Raw genomic sequence first — 22819 nt, forward strand, 5'->3', positions numbered from 1 at the left:
TTATTTATCCTTGTTTTCAAACTCCAAGTTGCTTGTCCCAGTCATCGGATGTATAAATACAGAACTTTTCCTCATATTACGACAATTAACACAAGAGACATGGGTAGGAACTATTGGGGCATTTATCATTGTCTTTAGAGCTGTTTTTGTGTGTAGATTTGTCTCTATTTGGGCACAGCGCTGTGTCTCAGACTATTTTTTGCACGTTTTCGATTTACACTTTTTTTTTTTTTTATAAAAAAGAGCATACAGGCCAGATCAAACCGCTCAATGATGATGTCACGTCCCAGGAGCTGTGCATGATGTGAGAATATCCCCATAGGAACTGCACAGCTCCCGGGACGTGAGTCATCAGAGAGCAGTTAGACAGAAAACAGCAACTCAACTTCAGAAGCTAATAACTATTGGAAGGATTAAGATTATGGACACCATATGTAAAGCGGATCCTTTTTAGACCTGTCCTCGGAGTTTAACTCCCCTTCCTATGTTCCCCCGTTACCGGCCTCACGGTCCTCCGCTGTAGTCCTCTTGCTGCTTCCTGGGAACAGTAACGTCACAGAGCCGTCAGCATATCACCGGCCACAGCGATGTCCTGCGATATAAGGAGCCGGCACAGGAATATGTAAAATTCATGCAGTACAGGTGTCCTTTAAGGTGGCCTTCTTATCTAGAGACTCCACTTTTTTTACTTTGTGTCTCTATAAAGTCATGTAGGTATCCTCGGTTAACAAAATTAGAGACCATATTGTCTAGTGATAACCTCAAGGCATCATCATCCACTATCCTCCTTGCCCAAAGCATCTGGCTATAGGGCAAGGAGTTCACCATCTCTCTTGAATGGCAGCTATCATAATGGAGCAGTGTGTTCTTATCTGTAGGTTTAATGTACATAGTAGTGTGCAATCGATTTTTGGACTTGTTAAACCTTAACATCCAAAATATTGACACTATAAGAAGAATAAGTGACCATAAAATAAATATTTGGATCAAGATTATCCAGAAAATTATGGATGGAGTGTAATTTATCAATGAAACCCTTTCATAGGAGGAAGATGTAATCAATGTATCTTCACCACCCCAGACATCATTTGAAGAGGTAAGCTACAAAAGATGACATCCTCCTCCAACATAGAAACAAAAAGATGTGCATATATAGGAGTTAAATCAAGTAACTAACATCTCTATGGGCCGCCATGGAGAACAAAGTGGTAGCAAGAACGTTTCTCACTGCTGCTGTTCCTCTTTGGTGACTGATGGACTTATAGAGGCTTACCCTGTTGGGGACAGAGGGCATACCTGTACGCCCTCAGCCCACTTCCTTTCTATAACGCGGGCGCCGTGACCCAGCGCCATAGCGGGTCAGGCCTGGCCTCTATCAACGGCCAGGATCGGTGGCTAAAAGTGCGCAGCACAGATCGCGGTGCTATTAACCCTTGCCTAACAAATTCTGGGGGGCTTTTTCTCCTTTAACCCCTTATGAAAAGGTGAAGTTGGGGTCTACACCAGCATGTTAGTGTAAAAAAATAAATTTTTGGTGTTCATTTTGACAAGAGGTAAAAGGGGAAAAAGCCCCCCAAAATTTGTAATGCAATTTCTCCCAACTACGGAGATACCCCATATGTGGGTGCAAAGTGCTCTGGGGGCGCACAACAAGGCCCAGAAGGGAGAGTGCACCATGTACATTTGAGGTGATTTGCACAGGGGTCGCTGATTGTTACAGCGGTTTTGACAAACGCAAAAAAAACAAAACCCCACATGTGACCCCATTTCGGAAACTACACCCCTCATTAAATTTCGTGAGAATTTACACCCCACAGGTGTCTGACAGATCTTTGGAACAGTGGGCTGTGCAAATTAAAAATGTTGTACAGCCCACTAATCCAAAGATCTGACAGACACCAGTGGGGGGTAAATGCTCACTGTACCCCTTGTTACGTTCCTCAAGGGGTCTAGTTTCCAGAATATTATGCCATGTGGGGGTTATTTTGCTGTCCTGGCACCATAGGGGCTTCCTAAATGCGACATGCCCCCCAAGCAAAATTTGCTCTCAAAAAGCCAAATATGACTCCTTCTCTTCTGAGCATTGTAGTGCACTTCAGGTCAACTCATGGGGTACCTCCATACTCAGAAGAGATGGGGTTACAAATTTTGGGGGGTATTTTCTGCTAATAACCCTTGCAAAAATGTGAAATTTGGGGGGGGGGAAAGACACATTTTAGTGAAATTTTTTTTTTTTTTTTTTTTACGTATGCAAAAGTCGTGAAACCCCTGTGGGGTATTAAGGCTCACTTTATTCCTTGTTACATTCCTCAAGGGGTCTAGTTTCCAAAATGGTATGGCATGTGTTTTTTTTTCCCTGTTCTGGCGAGAGTTGTAGTTTTGAAACAGCTGGAGGTTTGCAAGTATCGACAAAATTTCACCACTAACATAAAGTAGAATATGTCACGAAAAAACAATCTCTGAATCAGAATGAAAAGTAAAAGCATTCCAGAGTTATTAATGCATAAAGTGACAGTGGTCAGATGTTCAAAAAATGTCCGGGTCCTTAAATGGGTACTCCACCCCTAGACATCTTATCCCCTATCCAAAGGAAAGGGGATAAGATGTCTGATTGCGGGGGTCCCGCCGCTGGCAATATAGCATGCAGCACCCACCTGTATCTGCTTCCGGCAGCGCTGGAGGTTCTAGCTCCACAGCCTCTGGACCCGGTTTATACAGGTGTTTTCTGCAAACACTTTTTAGATTATCTGATTTAAAAAAATTATAATAAAAAATAATTTTATTAATGAGACATTTTTATATATTTTTTTTTAAATAATTTTTATCTTTATTCTGTCCTTTTTCTTTCAGTAGTCTTTTTAGTTTTAAATTTTTAGAAATTTTTTGATATATATATAGCACTTAATATTGATAATATATGGTTATTTCTAATAATATTTCTTACATCTAGACATGCGTTACACCGCACCTACTCTGACATATTATTAATTTTTCAGCTTCCTGCCTCCAATTACCGGGAGGTTCTTTCGGCGTCTCAGTTGCTATGAGACAGGGATCAGGTGGTTATGTATTAACTCGTGACTGCTCAGCTGAGCAGCACACGTGATAACATTTTGGTCTTGTTATGGATCATATGATCGTTAGCCCCTGTTGCACTGAAATTACCATAGGAGGGGTGAGTCCTTTCCCTCTATTAGTATATTAGATAAATTTACACTGTCATGTCCTGTTTGGCTTGTGAATAAACTTCCATTGTTCCTTAGTCTCCCGCGCTGGACATCCTTCTTTCTTGCAGACTTACTGTATAATGTGCACCTGTGGTTATAATTGATCTACTAACAGCCAATTTATGAAGTTTATATTCAAGCCATGTTTTTGGCTTATTTATATTTGCACTATGCACTTTGTTCTTACAGACAATATAATATCTAGCACATATAATCACTATTAGCACTTTTGTATATTTATAATGTAGATATTATGACATTTCTTTGTAATCAGTTGTAATTTGCTGTAATTATTCACTATGAATTAACATGTGTGCACTTGGGTATATACACCCCTGAATTTAGGAATATCACCAAGCTTGATAAAGGCTTCATTGAGACATAGATGAAAGATTGCTGTGACATGAGATAATAAAACTGCACCTCAATTTTGAATTGAGTGCTGCGCCCTTACTTGGATTTGTACTGGTATATTATGGTTAAGTCAAGTGTATAATTCTTATTGTGACAGTTTGGGGAGAAATATACATAAAAAACCTGGAAACCCCTTTAATGACTTACCAATATGAAATATACATTCTGTTACTAAAGGAGTTATCCCAAGTTACAACTTATTACCTGTTAACAGGATAGTTGATAAAAATTTGCTAGATCTGACTACCACAAATCATGAAAATGAGGGTCCAAATGTTATTGTTTGAATAACGCAGTGATCAAGTATACCACTCCATTTAAAGTCTAAAGGACTGCCGAAGGTAGGAGTAATGTAGTCTGCTATCTTCAGCAGCACTATAGCATTCGATTGGTGCAGCAATGTGAATACTTCCCAAACATTACTCTGCTGAAACAAGGACCACCATTCAGACACTTATCACCTATCCTAAGGATAAGTTGGAATCCTTGGAAACACCGTCAACAGTTATAACATACCAGTTACATACCTATAAGAGCATCACTTTTCGTATCAGGATCAAAAACTATTGAACAGCGTTTCAATAACTCTCTCTGTGCTTCTAAGGAAAAAAAAAAATTAGTGTAATACGAGCTATTTCAAAGAGAAGAAAATTGCAGGCAAAAAAGTTTGCTACCTTCTACAGTCTTACACTTTTCTACTGGATTCCCTTCTGCCTTTGAACTGCAGACAAGACCCATATTTGTTGAATTTAAAGAGTCACTGTCATTGTTAAAAACTTTTCATATATTGCAGGACTCATTATAATATGACATTTCACAATATACACCTGTTAAAAAAAAAAAAAAAAATTCACCTGAAATTCAAGCTCAAAATAGCCACCACTAGGGGTTGCCTGTCTTTTAGCCAGACAGACTAGTCTAGATTTTACAGCATACTGGATACCGGCCGTAAAGCATACCGGTATCCAGTATAGGAGATTTCTATTGTGGCAAACATGTGAAAAAGGATGAGTGGCCACTCACCAAGTCCGTGTTCCAAAGCTTTATTCTTGAATATTCAGTGCATAAAATTCGCCAGCAAGACGGGGTCAGACGCCTGAGTGGCGCTAGCACCCAGGCGTCTGACCCTGTCTTGCTGGCAAATTTTATGCACTGAATATTCAAGAATAAAGCTTTGGAGCACGGACTTGGTAAGTGGCCTCTCATCCTTTTTCACATGTTTGCCACAATCCCCTTGTGCACCTTCATGCCAGAGATTGAGCACCACCTACACCGGTTTACCTAACTCGCCCTTACCCGTAGCCTGACTGCCCGACATACACCTCTCAAGACCCCGGTTGTGCCGACCGCTGTCTCGCTCCTCACCGAGATTTCTATTGTGTATGCAAAACTACAGATAAAGGATGTGTGGACATGCTGGGAGCTGTAGTTTTAAAACCGCTGGAGGCAACACTGCTCTAATACAGTTATTTAGAAACATTGCAGCTTCAGTTGTTACTAAACTACAAACTACTCCCAGCATGCTGAAATAGTCTAGGCTTTCTTGGACTCCTGAATGACAAAGAAGATGATCAGACATTCAGTAGTCTGTGAAATATGAATGACACACATAGTGACAGCTACGCTGATTAGCATCTAGATTTACTAGATAAAACAGACTACAAGATCAAACAGATCGAACATGTATTCATAAAAATGCTGGACTTTTATCTAAAAAATCCTTGCACTAATTTTATAAAGATCTATTCTTATAGTTATACATTTTATCCTGTTATGAATTCACCATGTCTTCTGATTACTGCAGGCAAGCTCCAAGTATCTTTCTCTGACACATGACACAGCATAAAACCAGAGAGGAAAGGGTTACAGAGTAGAGAGTACTGATTGGCTGACTGCACAGGCTTGCTCCTTTGAGGGAGACAGACTGACACGCCCCCTCCAGCCTGCACAATGAAAAAGTAACTCACCAGCAGATAAATGCTTATATCTCTGGATATATAGGTCCGAGACACATAAAAATTATATGCACATGATCAAGATTGGGTCCTGAGTAACATATCACTTTTTTTCTTTTTTTTGCACTATGACAGGTACGCTTTAAGTCTAGGTGCAGCCGTCTGTTAAAGTAATAGCAACCGGTATTCACCTGGACTTGCCACTGTTTAACCCCTTCCCGGAGAATGTCATATATAAACGCCGGGTTGTGCAGTGCGTTCGCGCATCCAGACGTTTACAAATGACAATCAGTTAACCCGGCGATGCGCAGCATCGCACGGGTTAACCAACAGATGTCCCGCTGTTTCCAGCAGGAGACAACTTCTGCTTCTCCCCCAGGACAATCCATTGATGGTCCTGGTCAGCGATCACTGTGATTGGTCCCTGTGGACCAATCACAGTGACCTGGGGTGAAAGTTCAGATCCCCCGCACTGGAAGTTGTAGTTCTGCAACTTCTTGAGGGCCCCAGTTTGGAGACCATTGTATAATGGTCTCCAATCTGTGCTCTTCCAGCTGTTGCAAAACTACAACTCCCAGCATGCACTGACTGTCCAGGCATGCTGGGAGTTTTAGTTCAGCAACATCTGGCCCTTCAGATGTTGCCGAACTACAACTCCCAGCATGCCTGGACAGTCAGTGCATGCTGAGAGTTGTAGTTTTGCAACAACTGGAGACACACTGGTTGGGAAACATTGTCTGTTTCTAACTCAGTGTTTCCTAACCTGTGTGCCTCCAGTTGTTGCAAAACTATAACTCCCAGCATGCACTAACAGACCATGCATGCTGAAGTTGTGGTTTTGCAAGAGCTGGTGCACCCCCCCTGTGAATGTACAGGGTACATTCACATGGGCGAGGTTTTTACAGTGGGTTTCTTGCTGCAAGTTTGAGATGCAGCAAATTTTGTGCTGGGAAACTCGCTGTAATCCCCCGCCCGTGTGACTGTACCCTAAAAACACTACACTACACTACCACAAAATAAAATAAAAAGTTAAAAACACTACATAAACACATACACCTACACAGTACCCCCCCCCCCCCCCCCCCAATAAGAACGTCCGGTACGCCACTGTTTACAAAGCAGAGCCTCCAGCTGTTGCAAAACAGCAACTCCCAGTATTGCCGGGCAGCCATTGACTGTCCAAGCATGCTGGGAGTTTTGCAACAGCTGGAGGCACCCTGTTTGGGAATCACTGGCGTAGAGTACCCCTATGTCCACCCCTATGCAAGTCCCTAATTTAGGCCTCAAATGCACATGGCGCTCTCTCACTTTGGAGCCCTGTCGTATTTCAAGGCAACAATTTAGGGCCACATATGGGGTATTTCCTTACTCGGGAGAAATTGCGTTACAAGGTTTGGGGGGCTATTTCTTCTTTAACCCTTCATGAAAAGGAAATGTTGGGGTCTACACCAGAATGTTAGTGTAAAAAAATTAAATTTTTTACACTAACACGCTGGTGTTGCCCTATACTGTTCATTTTGACAAGAGGTAAAAGGGAAACAAAGCCCCCCAAAATTTGTAACGCAATTTCTCCTGAGTACGGAGATACCCCATATGTGGGCACAAAGTGCTCTGGGGGCGCACAACAAGGCCCAGAAGGGAGAGTGCACCATGTACATTTGAGGTGATTTGCACAGGGGTGGCTGATTGTTACAGCGGTTTTGACAAACGCAAAAAAAACAAAAACCACACATGTGACCCCATTACGGAAACTACACCCCTCACGGAATGTAATGAGGGGTGCAGTGAGAATTTACCCCCCACAGGTGTCTGACAGATCTTTGGAACAGTGGTCCGTGAAAATGAAAACTTTTGTACAGCCCATTGTTCCAAAGATCTGTCAGACACCAGTGGGAGGGTAAATGCTCACTGTACCCCTTGTTACGTTCCTAAAGGGGTCTAGTTTCCAAAATGGTATGCCATGTGTTTTTTTTTATTATTTTTAGCTGTCCTGGCACCATAGAGGCTTCCTAAATGCGACATGCCCCCCGAGCAAAATTTGCTCTCAAAAAGCCAAATATGACTCCTTCTCTTCTGAACATTGTAGTTCGCTCGTAGTGCACTTCAGGTCAACTTATGGGGTACCTTCATACTCAGAAGAGATGGGGTTAAATATTTTGGGGGGTATTTTCTGCTATTTACCCTTGCAAAAATGTGAAATTTGGGGGGAAACACACATTTTAGTGAAAATATTTTTTTATTTTTTTACATATGCAAAAGTCGTGAAACACCTGTGGGGTATTAAGGCTCAGTTTATTCCTTGTTGCATTCCTCAAGGCGTCTAGTTTCCAAAATGGTATGCCATGTTTTTTTTTTTTTTTTTGCTGTTCTGGCACCATAGGGGCTTCCTAAATGCAACATGCCCCCAAAATCCATTTCAGAAAAACGTACTCTCCAAAATCCCCTTGTCGCTCCTTCCCTTCTGAGCCCTCTACTGCGCCCGCAGAACACTTTACATAGACATATGAGGTATGTGCTTACTCGAGAGAAATTGGGCTACAAATATAAGTATACATTTTTTCCTTTTACCCCTTGTAAAAATTCAAAAATTGGGTCTACAAGAACATGAGAGTGTAAAAAATGAAGATTGTGAATTTTCTCCTTCACTTTGCTGCTATTCCTGTGAAACACCTAAAGGGTTAAAACGGTGACAATGTCATTTTGAATACTTTGGGGGTGCAGTTTTTATAATGGGGTCATTTGTGGGGAATTTCTAATATGAAGACCCTTCAAATCCACTTTAAACCTGAACTGGTCCCTGAAAAATAGTGAGTTTGAAAATTTTGTGAAAAATTGGAAAATTGCTGCTGAACTTTGAAGCCCTCTGGTGTCTTCCAAAAGTAAAAACTCGTCACTTTTATGATGCAAACATAAAGTAGACATATTGTATATGTGAATAAAAAAAATTTTTTTGTAATATACATTTTCCTTACAAGCAGAAAGCTTCAAAGTTAGAAAAATGCTAAATTTTCTAATTTTTCATCAAATTTGGGGATTTTTCACCAAGAAAGGATGCAACTTACCACAAAAGTTTACCCCTATGTTAAAGTAGAATATGTCACGAAAAAACTATCTCGGAATCATAATGATAACTAAAAGCATCCCAGAGTTATTAATGTTTAAAGGGTACCTCTCATCAAATAAACTTTTGATATATTTTAGATTTATGAATGTTGAATAACTTTCCATTAGCATGTTAATGAAAAATATGCTTCTTTCTATTGTATTTTTCCCGATCAGTCCTGTCAGAAAGCATTTTTGACTCATGCTGGAGTCCTAAACACTCAGAGCTGCCAGTCTGCTTTGTTCACAGCCAAACAGGCTGTGAACAAAGCAGGCTGGCAGCTCTGAGTGTTCTCCTTTGTGAACAAAGCAGACTGGCAGCTCGTAGTGTTTAGGACTCCAGCATGAGTCTGAAATGCTTGCTGCCAGGACTGGTAGGGAGACCCCTAGTGGTAATTTCTTCAAAGTGGAAAATTAAATAGAAGCATATATTTTAATAACATGCAATTATAACTTACGCAGATATTTACCGTCAATTACTGGTCTGTCTAAAGCAGTGATGTCCAAACTGTGGCCCTCCAGATGTTGCAAAACTACAAATCCCAGCATGCCCGGACAGCAAACGGCTGTCTAGGTATGCTGGAGGCATTCTGGGAAGTTGTAGTCTTCCAAAATCTGGAGGGCCACAGTTTGTACATGCCTGGTCTACAGGGTTCTTGTAAGGCTATGGTCATACAACAGAATCAACTCCTGGAGATATTCTGGAGATTTCGTTGCACATTTTATGTCCGTGTGAACTTAGCCTTAGGGTCTGTACACATTGGTAAGTCAATGATAAAATAAGCAGCAGAAAATCGGCTGCAGAAAATACATATCAAAATCTGCCCACGGGAACAGACCCTTAGGCTATGTTCACTCGGAATTCTGCCGAAAAATTCAGCTTGGAAATTCTGCCAAATGTGCTTCACACTAGGGATCGACCGATTATCGGTTTGGCAGATATTATCGGCCGATAATCACGATTTTGGACATTATCGGTATCGGCAATTACCTTGCCGATAATTCCCCGCCCCTGGTCAGAGACTACCGTCGCCGCCGCTGCCTTACTACCTCCCCCCATCCTCTGCCCACATGCCGCCGCTGCCCCATTGCCTCCCCCCCATCCTCTGGCCACATACCGCCGCTGCTGCCCCATTGCCTCCCCCCATCCTCTGGCCACATGCCGCTGGCCCCATCGCCCCCCCCCCATCCTCGGTATGTGGGCAGAGGATGGGGGGGCGGCAGCGGTATGTGGGCCGAGGATGGGGGGAGGCAGCGGCATGTGGGCAGAGGATGGGGGGAGGGGGGGAAAGGCGATGGGGCAACTGTGGTGGTAAGACTCAGGACCCCAGGACAGGCAGGGGGAGAGAAGCAGGCGGCGGTCTCTGGCCTGGCAAAAGCCGCAGCAGTTCATTGATTTAAAGCGCCTGCTTTTAATCATTGATCTGCAACGGCTTCTGTGCCGCCGGGGGGAGGTGTTGAAATAGCCGTTAACCTATACCGTAATATCGGTATAAATTATCGGCTATCGGCCTGAAAAGTGACAGATTATCAGTATCGGCCTTAAAAAATCGTTATCTGTCGATCCCTAGATCTGACAGCTGGGACTAGAAAAACTCCACTGCTCCCTTATAGGTTAAAAGGAGCTCGGGATGGCATCACTCTGCAGCCGCCCGGAATCCATCTGATTCTATCCCCCCTACTCTATTTAACTTAATGAGGGGACAGGGACTGCTTTACATACACCCCCTTGTCTCCCACCTGCCCGCGCCAAGACTACAAATCCAATACTGGGAGTTGTAGTTTTGTAGTGGGTGGGAGATGTGCGGCACGGCCGGGAGATGTGCGGCACAAGGTGGGGGGGGGGGGGGGTGTAAAGCAGTGTCCACGTCCCCTCATTAGTTTAAATAGAGTAGCGGGGATAGAATCAGATGGAGCCCGGGCAGCTGCAGAGTGATGTCAGCCTGGGCTCCACAACGGCGCCGGCGAGTATCTCTATCCATATGTAATTTAACATTTCCCGCTGGGTCCCGTGATTGTCCGGGAACCGGCAGGAAATTTTATATCATAGTAAATATAGAAACTCGTTACTGCCCACTTTCCTGGCTTGCTTGTCACTCGCCGTGCTGCACGACTACAACTCCGAGCATGCCCTTACAGTAAGGGCATGCTGGGAGTTGTAGTTGTGCAGCGGGGGCGGCTAACAGGCTTGTCATTTGCCCACACTGCACAACTACAACTCCCAGCATGTCCTTACTGTAAGGGCATGCTGAGAGTTGAAGTCCTGCAGTGGTAGGCAGGTGACAAGCTTATCACTCGCCTGCACCACAAGACTACAACTTCCAGCATGTCCTTACTGTAAGGGCATGCTTGGAGTTGTAGTTGTGCGGAGCGAGAGATGTGCGAGTGGGTGACAAATGTATTAACCTATTTCTAGTGTTTTTCTTCTCATTTCAGATCAGTGTATCCTATGGACTCCTTCGGATTCGGTGGACTACATCGATGACCAGCATTTTTTTCTTTTTTTGATGTTAATAAAATGGTTAACAAGGGCTTGTGGGGGAGTGTTTTTTTGGGAATACATTTTTTTTAAACGTGTTTTTAATTTTTTATTACTTACTTGACAGGATTAGTGAAAGCTGTCTAATAGACGGCGTCCATTACTAAGGGAAGGGCCAGTAACAATGGTCCTCGCCAACCCTGATAACGTCAGGCTGTTGCTGCTTGGTTGGTATTTGGCTAAGAATAAAAATAGGGGGAACCCTACTCGTTTTTTATATTTAATTATTTATCCAAAAAGAGGCATAGGGTTTCCCCTATTTTTATTCTCAGCCAAATACCAACTAAGCAGCAACCACCTGACGTTACCAGGGTGGGTGAGGACCATTGTAACTGGCCCTACCCAGCCTAAATAACGCCAGCCTGTTACCGCCTAGGTCCAGGAGTGCCCTTTTGGACTCTTCAGGCCTGTTGGTACCAGCTGTTCCCGACACCCCTGTGGCGGTGGGTACCAGTGTAATAATTGGGGTTTAGCGCTAGCTGTTTTTGTGGCTAATGCTGAGCCCTGGATTAGTAATGGACTCTATGAGACAGCTTCCACTACTAAGCCTGTCAAGTAAATAAAAAAATAAAATAAAACACAACACAACACATTTAAAAAAGAAATTATTCCAAAAAAAATTAAAAATAAAAACTCCCCCACTAGACCTCGTTAACCATTGTATTAACATTAAACCAAAAAAACGCTGGTCATCGTACTCCTCCGAATCCAAAGTAATCCACAGGATACACGGCTCTGTAATGAGAAGCATAAAAAAAAAAAAAAAAAATAGTACATTTAGGGTATGTTTACAATGCGGAATTCCGCAAAGTGAAAATTACTACCATCAGTGTGAATGGGTCTTCCACAAAAGCCGATCACACTGTGAAATTTCAGAGGCGGACAATTCAGCCGCTGAAATTGTTCAGCACAAAGAAAGAACATGTTCATTCTTTGCACGGAAGTCCGCGAGCACTACATAGCCTTAAATGGTGACGGCGCAGTCCTGGCTTTGAGCGTCCTAGTCTTTTAGGCCATGCCCCTTTCTGATGCCATTACACCAAGCCACCCCACTGATAGCTGTCAAGCTACGACCCCTTCAGACATCATATTGACAAGTCACGCACTAGGGATCGACTGATATCGATTTTTTAGGGCCTATACTCTGGTATAAGTTATCAGCTATTTCAACATCGCCCCCCCCCCCCCATCCTCTGCCCACATACCGCCGCCCCCCCCCATCCTCTGCCCACATGCCGCAGTCCCCCCATCCTCTGCCCACATGCCGCCGCCTCCCATCCTCTGCCCACATGCTGCCGCCCCCCCATCATCTGCCCACATGCCACCGCCCCCCATCCTCTGCCCACATGCCACCGCCGCCCCCCCATCCTCTGCCCACATGCCACCACCGCCCCTCCCATCTTCTGCCTACATGCTGCAGCCCCCCCATCCTCTGCCCACATACCACCGCCGCCCCCCCATCATCCTCTGCCCACATACCGCCGCCGCCCCCCCACCATGCGCTGCCCACATACCGCCGCCTCCCCCCCATCCTCTGCCCACATACCGCCACCCCCCCCATGCGATGGGGCAGCGGCATGTGGGCAGAGGATGGGGGGAGGCAATGGGGCAGCAGCGACGGTATGTGGGCAGAGGATGGGGGGAGGCAATGGGGCAGCGGCAGTGGCGACGGTCGTCTCTGGCCGGGGAGTTATCGGCATATCAGCAAGGTAATTGTCGATACAGATAATGTCTAAAATTGTGATTATCGGCCGATAATATCGGCCAAACCGATAATCGGTCGATCCCTATCACGCACCCATTCAACCATTCTCGGAAGTGAGGACTGTATGTAGTTTTAATAGGGTGTGCAGGAAGAAGGAGCAGAGAAAAAAATGGAACAGTGGGCAGAGGAGAACGGTGCATTGTGGAGCAATGAATGGTGCCAGAAACACGCCAGGGAACTATAAGTACATTTTACACCTTGTGTAGTTTTTTTTTTTTTAAAGGTCACTGGATAATCCCCTTAACTTAAGGTGATTTTCTTGATATGAATGACATGATAAAAACATAGAACTTAATTGGTTATGTATTTGTGAGTTTTGCTAACTATGTAAATAAAGAAAGAATGCAGTAAAAATGCAGATGTGGGAACACGGGGGAATTATTGGTTTTACCATGTTTTTTGGCAGTAGAAATGTGGTTGAAGTCAAAAGAGCTTTCACTTTTGCAGTGGCAGATGATCAAATAAGACAATTAAAAACTGATGCAAATATTTGCGCAATCTCACTCCAGCCCAACGACACTAGGAAACTTACTTAGACCTAAGCAACTTATGAAGAATGTGCACCTTTTTGTCAAATTTTGGGAATGTAAACATGTATGCGCAGAAAAATAGTGGGGAAAATTATTTTTATACAGTTATAATTTTCTCCCAAAGCCTTAGGGAATATTCACAAGCAGCATATCTGCTGCACAAATTTCTGCAACTGTTCTACACATTACAAATAATGCTTGCAAAAATCCATGCATACATGCTGCATGTTAAAACCCTAGGTGATATGTAAGGATCCTGAAATTATGAAACAGACATTTCATAAAAATTATTCCCAGCTTATACATAGGTAATGTGATAGGAGACAAATATTATTATGTATTAACATGCATACATTTTTGGGGCCAAAATAACCTTTAAATTATGATATATGATTTGCACAATAGTTACTTACCTAAGATTTGTGGATCTGTTTTTGGGCCACCAACGAAACGTTCTACTATAACCTGTTTTTTTCCTGTAAACAGATTGTGTACATATTACTTTTACATTTTGCTGTTATTTGTATAAACGTTATATATCAAACATCTGTTGCGTATTAGAGAACCACCGAAATGCTCCACTGTAACCATTTCTTTTCTTGTAAGAGGATTGTATATATGCATAAAAGATTTATTCTACAGGAGGCAGCCACAGAGGGCACTGCTCATTTTCATTTTTAACTCCCAACCGTTTTTCCATCTAGAGACCCATTTCAGGGCTTGTTTTTTTTTGCGTGATCTGAACACCTTTAATTTTAACATAAAAAGTATGGTACAACGAAAACCGTTCAATTTTTTATTTTTTTTTGCAATTTTTGGAGGGGTTTGGGGACTTTTTCGCACACAACGGGGCTTATTCATTTTTTTGAAAGTAAGATCTAGAGGGGCATGTAGGAGATAAGGATTGAGCAGTTGCAACCTTGACTGATCAAACCTCTAAAATAGTGCTGTGGGTGGTCCGTTAAGTCCCCCCAAGAAGGGTTAGTGGCAAACATTAGCATGATTACTAATGTCTGCCCTTATTCATGAGTTCCCGGGACCCTGATAACAGTAGCCAGTTTGGTCTGATCAGAGAGTCTGGAGAGGAGGTAAAGAGAGGTTCTACGTTTTTACTTGCACTAACCGCTATTTAAATATTGTCAGCAGTTTGGAACATAATTTTCAAACAAGTTTCTCTTATTCTGGGCAACCATGTAGACAATTCAGAATTTCCTAAAGATCATTCAGAGGTGTGGCCAGAGAAAGTTACTTATTTTCCCTACCTCAGGGCAACTTAACCCCTTAAGGACGCAGGACGTAAATGTACGTCCTGGTGCGGTGGTACTTAACGCACCAGGACGTACATTTACGTCCTGTGCATAACCGCGGGCATCAGAGCGATGCCCGTGTCATGCGCGGCTGATCCCGGCTGCTGATCGCAGCCAGGGCCCCTCCGGCAATGGCCGACGCCAGCGATCTCGCGGGCGTCCGCCATTAACCCCTCAGGTGCCGGGATCAATACAGATCCCGGCATCTGCGGCAGTGCGCGATTTAAATGAACGATCGGGGCATGGTCTGGCTGCCTAGCTGCATGCGCGCTTGAGCTGTGAGCTCCGGCTCCCGAGTTAATAGAAGCAACTTTACACAGCGTCCAGCCGCCTAAGTTTCCACTCATTCAGTGGCTAAACTGTCCTAGCATGCCTGGGAGAAGAAGAAAGCCGAACGGACACGCCTCACTTGCAAAATTCTACTTCACCCGAGAAGCGGGCCTCCCGCAAGATGGCAACGGCGGGGGAGAAAGGGGAGGACGGCACTCCGCGAGCACACTACGGGCCTCTCCCCAACCCAGGTCCTCCCGTGCTCACCTAAGACGCTCCACGTCGGACCCTGCAGTAAACATACGGGACGCAGCGGAGGATGGTTCCCCGAATACCCGCAGCCCACACTCCTCGCCCAGCCTCTGGGTCTCTTCTTCAGCGGTGAATGAACAGCCTTGTGATTCGGCCCCTGCACTGGAAGGCTCCGCCGCCATTTCTCCCTCCTGCAGCCCTCTCAAGCAGCGCCCGAGGTTAGATGATAGAAATGAGGGGACAAGCTACACTACCCTGCCTCAGGCCGCTGGGACACTTGAATCAGGGGGGGATGCTCTTATGGCCCTGCAAGTAGCCAACGTAACCCTGACAGACACCGCCATGAAGGAAATGATGCTGATTCAGCACAAATCTCTAATGTCTGACATACAATCCCTCCTGCACCCCCTCCGCTCAGAAATTGGGGAACTGGGCAACAGGGTTGACCACCTGGAACGTAAGTTTGAGGACTTTGCAGGATCACACAACACTCTGATAGACGCACATACTTCCTTGGAAGATGAGATATCTGGATTAAAAGCTAGAATGGCTGACTTAGAAGAAAGGGGGAGGAGGAATAATGTGAAGCTGCGTGGGATATCAGAATCAATCCCCCCCAGAGACATTCCCCAATATGTCCGTGCTCTTCTTAAAGCTGTTCTTCCTGATCTACCAGATACTGATCTAGAAATAGATAGGGCGCATAGGGTCCCGGGGCCCAAACACCTCGCGGATACCGTGCCGAGAGATGTACTGGCACGCATACACTTTTTCAGAGTAAAAGAAGCACTCATGTCAGTCTCGAGGAAGAATGGTGGCCTGCCAGCTCCATTCCATAAAGTCTTGGTGTATGCAGACTTATGCGCGGCCACCCTCCAATTGCGAAGGGCTTTGAACCCCATTACCTCTGCACTTCGGAACGCTAATCTACCCTATAGATGGGGGTTCCCAGTCCGCTTACTGGTGCGCTATAAAGATGAACTGCATGTGATCAAATCCATTGAAGACGGCATTCATCTACTGAAAAGCTGGAAGATCTCTGTCCAGGCTCCCCAGAACCCGACTCCACCTAAGCTACAAGAGGAATGGTCCACTACCTGAATACGGCTGGATGAACTACAAGGACTTACCTATACCGGGAGTCCACTTTTCGCAGACTCACTCGGATGGCTGCAGCAAAAGGCTGCAGATGGGACTCTGACCCCACTTTGATTGATGGTTCGCCATCTCTCACTTCCTTACTGAGTATCCTTTACATTGCTTTTAGTTTACTTGTTTTTTTGTTTTTTGTTCTCTTTTTTTTACCGCCACCTGTCCATATAGAGCACTATGCCACTTGACCTGTGCCTTGCCTGGAGGAACGCCCTCGCTGGGAGGTGTTTTCTCCTCTATTTCTTTCTACCTGTTCAGTACCCGCATACTGTTGTTCTTATTAGTGTATAATGGTATTGAAATTTATTAGTGTTAACGCTAATGGTCTTAACAGTCCTATGAAACGTTCCCATATGTGGCGCCAAGCGATAGCTCTAGGAGGGCATGCATTTCGGCTATCACATAGAATGTTTCCTCATATCTTCCATTCCCACTTTCATAGCAAAACGAGAGGTGTAGCGATAGCCTTCAAAACCACGGTCGCTCTCAATGTCATGAAACAGATTTCGGATCCCAAAGGTAGATATGTGATCGTGGTCTGTACTATGAATAATGTACCCTACACATTGGTAGCACTGTATGCACCCAACACTCTTCAAATACGCTTTTTAAAATCCCTCATGCGCAAACTCCACCCTATACGAGAAGGTAAACTAATTATGTGCGGGGACTTTAATACAACAATAGACCCACAGGTGGACTCCACATCCCCTAGATCCCGACACATCGCACCTCTGGTGAAGCTCATTTGGAGAGAGGACCTATATGATGCGTGGCGTTCTCAACACGCACTCGACCGTGAATATACATTTCATTCCGGGATGCATAATGTGTATTCCAGGATTGACTTGTTTCTAACTGACAGAACAATACTTCCTATGTTAATTTCCTCCACTATTGAGTTAATCCAGTGGTCCGACCATGCAGCTATCACTCTCACGCTGAATGAACACCTTAATTCCCCCCCTACATATCTCTGGCGAAGTAACCCTTTCCTTCTCTCTCACCCTTCCTCCCGATCCCAGATTGAGAAAGATGTTTCAGAATATTTCGCGTTGAATGAATCTGCCCCGGTACAGGCTAGCACTATTTGGAATGCTCATAAAGCATGTGTTCGGGGCTCATTCATTAAACAGGGAGCTATGCTTAAACGACAGAGAAATAGCCAAATGGAAGCGACACTGAATGACATAAGAACAGTGGAGAGAGATAACATGGATAACCCTTCCCCCTTATTGGCTGCCAAATTAAAAGATCTTAGACTGCAGTTAAGATCCCTCCTTCTGATTTCCTATGAAAAATCACACCGTAAATCTAGAGCAACTTACTATTCGCTTAGCAACAAGGCTGGTAAGCTGCTAGCGGCTCGCCTGAGAGCTCATCACACTAAATCTAAAATTCCACACCTTATAAACCCTCCAAGGTTTACACGCCATCGGAAATCGCACAAGGTTTCAGTGAGTACTATGCGAGCCTCTATAATTTGAGGGACTCAGAGCCAACTCCCCCCAACATCCTAGAAGTGACTGACAGCTTCCTATCCTCCATACATCTCCTGTCCCTGAACCCCTCGCAAATCTCCATTCTTAACACTCCTATCACGCAACAAGAAGTTGCGCAGGTAATTAAACAATTACCTAAAGACAAGGCACCTGGCCCAGATGGCTTTGCGAACCACTATTATAAAAGTTTTAGCGTCACCCTGGTACCTCATCTATGTAAGTTTTTCCAACAAGTCCTCGAGTCTGGCACCTTCCCCAATGAAAACATGCAGGCCCTCATAGTGACCATACCTAAACCCGGTAAACCCCCTGACCGCCCCCAAAACTTTCGCCCTATTTCCCTTCTAAATTTGGATGTAAAAATATTTGCCAAAATCATAGCTAACTGGTTAGCCCCTCTTTTGCCCTCTCTGGTGGCCACAGACCAAGCGGGTTTTGTCCCGCGCCGACAAGCATATTATAATACCAGACGAGCGCTGGGCGTTATACACTATGCGGTGGCCCAAGGACTCCCGGTCCTAGCTTTGGCTCTCGATGCCGAGAAGGCGTTCGACCGCCTTAGGTGGACGTTCGCCTTCTCGGTGCTAAGGAAGCTGGGGTTCAGTGGTCCTATTCTTACCGCCATGACTGCTCTGTACAATAACCCCACAGCTAAAGCCTATGTAAATGGCGTACTCTCTCCCGGATTCACCCTTACAAACGGCACTCGTCAGGGGTGCCCCCTATCCCCCCTGATATTCATTCTAGCCATGGAACCTCAGGCCCAAGCAATTAGAGAAGACTCCCGAATAACAGGAGTGGAGATTGGAGGTAAATCACATAAAATATCCCTATATGCAGATGATGTGCTTCTCACCCTTACCTACCCCGAAAACTCCCTACCGGCCGTTATGTCCCTAATTGATACATTTGGCACCTTGTCGTACTATCACCTGAATGCTTCTAAGACCCAAGCCCTTCCCATAAATATCCCCGCCCATGTGCAACACGGCTTTAAAACAAAATATGCCTTTGACTGGCAGACCTCGGGTATCAAATATTTAGGTATCATTCTCACCCAGTCCCTCTCAGATCTATACAGATTAAACTACCTTCCCCTCCTTTCCCACATCCAAGCAGACATGACTAGGCTTACTAAATATGACATTTCCTGGACCGGTCGTATAGCGACTTTTAAGATGCTACACCTACCGAGATTTTTATACCTGTTTCGCTCACTACCAATCCGACTTCCATCGGAATTTTTTAGACAGGCACACTCACTCCTCACGTCATTTATTTGGGCCTAGGGAAGACCCCGCATAGCCCGTACCATTTTGTCAAGGAGCACACGACTAGGAGGGCTGGCTCTGCCGGACCTGAAACACTATTACCTTTCCACACTGGTATCTACTCTGACGGGGTGGTTCACCCTCGAGGAGTCCGTCCCTTGGATACAACTAGAACACCACATGGCACAGCCATTCTGCCTGCCAGATTTACTCCTTACACCTTTTTGGCAAATCCAGCCACCCGCAGGCATGGGTCCTATTGTGTCGGCTTCACTGGCCGCCTGGGTTGAATTCCACAAAATCGCACAATCCACTGTTTCTCACTTGAAGCAAGCCCTACCCTTTACTCTCTTACGAGCCTTACTCCCAGATACAGATTTTAGACAATGGGCTGATAAAGGGGTATCCAGTGTGGGGGACCTCATGGATGGCAACGCTCTCATGTCATTCTCTGAACTAAGTGATTTATATGCCCTCCCTGGCTCAGATTTTTTTAAATACCTCCAACTTAGACATTTAGTGCACTCTCTGAAACACTCGACCCTATGTAGAGACCCGATCGCTTTTATACATGTCTCCAGAGGTAGAAAGGGCACTAGGATCTTATATAATGTGTTGATGCATGCTGCTGACTTTCACAAGTTCCACTCCCTGAGAAGCTGGGAATTAGACTTAAATATTACATTTACTGAGGAAGAGTGGGTGTCAGCATTTAGGACGTCCTGGAAATATTTAAAACGCACCTCACACATTGAAACAATGGTAAAAACAACCCTTAGATGGTATTATACACCTGATAGATTGTCCCATATATATCCTACGATCTCTGGGGAGTGCTGGAGGAAATGCGGATGTAGAGGTACATTGCTCCACACACTGTGGACTTGCCCACGGTTACATGAATATTGGGAGGCATGTAGAACCTTGTTCCAAGAAATTTTACCTGAATATCATGACTGGTCTCCGCAACAAGTACTCCTTCTGATAGGCATTGATCAATTCCACCATGATGTTAGGGGTCTCTTATGTATTATGTGCGCCACAACTAAGATAGTCTTAACCAGAGAATGGAAGTCTACTAAAGTTCCGTCTATACAAGATGTGATAGCAACCCTAAATCTTACTTGTTCTTATGCAAAGATTATTTCCCTTGGTAACTCTACTTACCCTAAGTTTGAGAAAACTTGGTTCTATTGGCTGTCCTCTACTTATGCCCAGATTCCATGATCTATACACTTACCCACTACCTTCAATGTGCTATCCTCCTTACTGCTCCTACCTTATCCTCTTACCCTTTATACTCAACTGAGTACAGCCTCTCACCCTTCCTTCTCCCCCCTCTGAGCCCGCTGTTTGAATTGTCGGCTACCACATTGTGGACTAAAAAATGTATTCTACTGTTTTGAACTCCATAAGCGCCTAGTCTTGTGAATTTGATGCGTATATGCCATTTAACCCTCATTACTTTACACAGGTTATGGACTTTACCACTAACAATATATGTAACTCTCTAAGACGGACTACGCTGATTTGTCCTTTGTTCGAAATGTTCGTTCTGAATGTTTATATTTCATTCTCCAACTGTTTACCCCGGGACTGCCCGGTTTGTTTTGTACTGTTAAAAAATACAATAAAAAACCTATTCTTGAAAAAAAAATAAAAAAATGAACGATCGGATCGCCCGCAGCGCTGCTGCGGGGATCCGATCATTCAGAACGCCGCACGGGGGTCCCCTCTCCTTCCTCCGTCCGGCTCCCGGCGTTTCCTGCTCTGGTCTGAGATCGAGCAGACCAGAGCAGGAGATCGCCGATAACACTGATCTGTTCTATGTCCTATAAATAGAACAGATCAGTATTAGCAATCATGGTATTGCTATGAATAGTCCCCTATGGGGACTATTCAAGTGTAAAAGAAAATGTAAAAAAATGTAAATGTAAAAAAAATTTGAAAAATCCCCTCCCCCAATAAAAAAGTAAAACGTCCGTTTTTTCCTATTTCACCCCCAAAAAGCGTAAAAAATTAATTTTATAGACATATTTGGTATCGCCGCGTGCGTAAATGTCCGAACTATTAAAATAAAATGTTAATGATCCCGTACGGTGAACGGCGTGAACATTAAAAAGTCCAAAATTGCTACTTTTTTAATACATTTTATAAAAATAAAAATGTAAAAAAATTGTATTAAAAGTTTTTTATATGCAAATGTGGTATCAAAAAGTACAGATCATGGCGCAAAAAATGAGCCCTCACACCGCCGCTTATACGGAAAAATAAAAAAGTTATAGGTCATCAAAATAAAGGGATTATAAACGTACTAATTTGGTTAAAAAGTTTGTGATTTTTTTAAGCACAACAATAATATAAAAGTATGTAATAATGGGTATTATTTTAATCGTATTGACCCTCAGAATAAAGAACACACGTCATTTTTACCGTAAATTGTACGGCGTGAAAACGAAACCTTCCAAAATTAGCAAAATTGCGTTTTTCTTTTTAATTTCCCCACAAAAAGAGTGTTTTTTGGTTGCGCCATACATTTTATGATATAATGAGTGATGTCTTTACAAAGGACAACTGGTCGCGCAAAAAACAAGCCCTCATACTAGTCTGTGGATGAAAATATAAAAGAGTTATGATTTTTAGAAGGCGAGGAGGAAAAAATTAAAACGTAAAAATTAAATTGTCTGAGTCCTTAAGGCCAAAATGGGCTGAGTCCTTAAGGGGTAAAACTAGTGACGAACTCTGTACAGAACAATATACTACTCATATCATTCTGTTCAGCCATTCTTCTGATATGCAGAAGACTGGGCTGAATGCCGCACCAACAGCTGCCATTTAGTGGCTGGTGGGAGCGGGTCCTCATGAAAATTGAGGATGAGAACTACTCATGTGTGTGCACATAATGAAGAGGACTAGTATGTGGTGCTCAGCATCATTACTATTCATCATGACATCTACAGAATGGCTGAACAGAATGATAATAGAGAAGCAAAGACCTAGTGAAAGTCTCTTTTTAAACCCTTAAGGAAACAGGATGCAAATGTACATCCTGATCTGCTGATACTTAGCGCACCAGGACACACATGCACGGCAGGTCCCGGCTGCTAGGGACCAACCGGTAATAGATGACATCAGCGATCGCGCTGATGTCCGCCATTACCCCTCAGATGCCATGATCAATATAGATCACAGCATCTGACGCGCTTTGAATGGAGGACTGCGGTGGGGATCTGATCGTCCAAGATGGTTGATGGAGGTCCCCTAGTCTGCCTCCGCCGCTCTCCCGGGGTCAACATCTCTGGTCTGACATCGAGCAGACCAAGGAAAGTAGATTGCCGATAATATTGAGTTGTGCTATGACTATGCATAGCAATGAACAGTATTAGCAATCTAATAAATGCTATAAATAGTCCCCTATGGGGACATAAAAAGTGTAAAAAATAAAAATAAAAAATTTGAAAAATCACCCCTTTTTCTCATTTTACCAACAAAAAGCATAAAATAAAAAATAAAAAATTATAAATATATTTGGT

At 44.0% G+C, this 22819-nt stretch overlaps 1 protein-coding gene across 6 annotated transcripts in view; it reads right to left on the bottom strand.

Moving 5' to 3' along the window:
* LOC130365641 (centromere protein C-like) overlaps positions 1–22819 on the bottom strand; it is a 322002-nt gene that overhangs the window by 61289 nt on the left and 237894 nt on the right. For 4 of the 6 annotated variants that reach the window (XM_056568882.1, XM_056568883.1, XM_056568881.1 and 1 more), the window contains 2 exons: positions 13946–14008; positions 4169–4240 (listed from right to left, as the gene is read on the bottom strand). In XM_056568882.1, the coding sequence (XP_056424857.1) occupies positions 4169–4240; positions 13946–14008 (135 nt within the window). The remainder of the gene's footprint in view (positions 1–4168; positions 4241–13945; positions 14009–22819) is intronic. The other 2 variants (XM_056568886.1, XM_056568884.1) reach the window with 1 other exon arrangement.

This window comes from Hyla sarda, chromosome 1 (assembly GCF_029499605.1).
Source record: "Hyla sarda isolate aHylSar1 chromosome 1, aHylSar1.hap1, whole genome shotgun sequence".
In the NCBI taxonomy this organism is placed as follows: Eukaryota; Metazoa; Chordata; class Amphibia; order Anura; family Hylidae; genus Hyla; species Hyla sarda.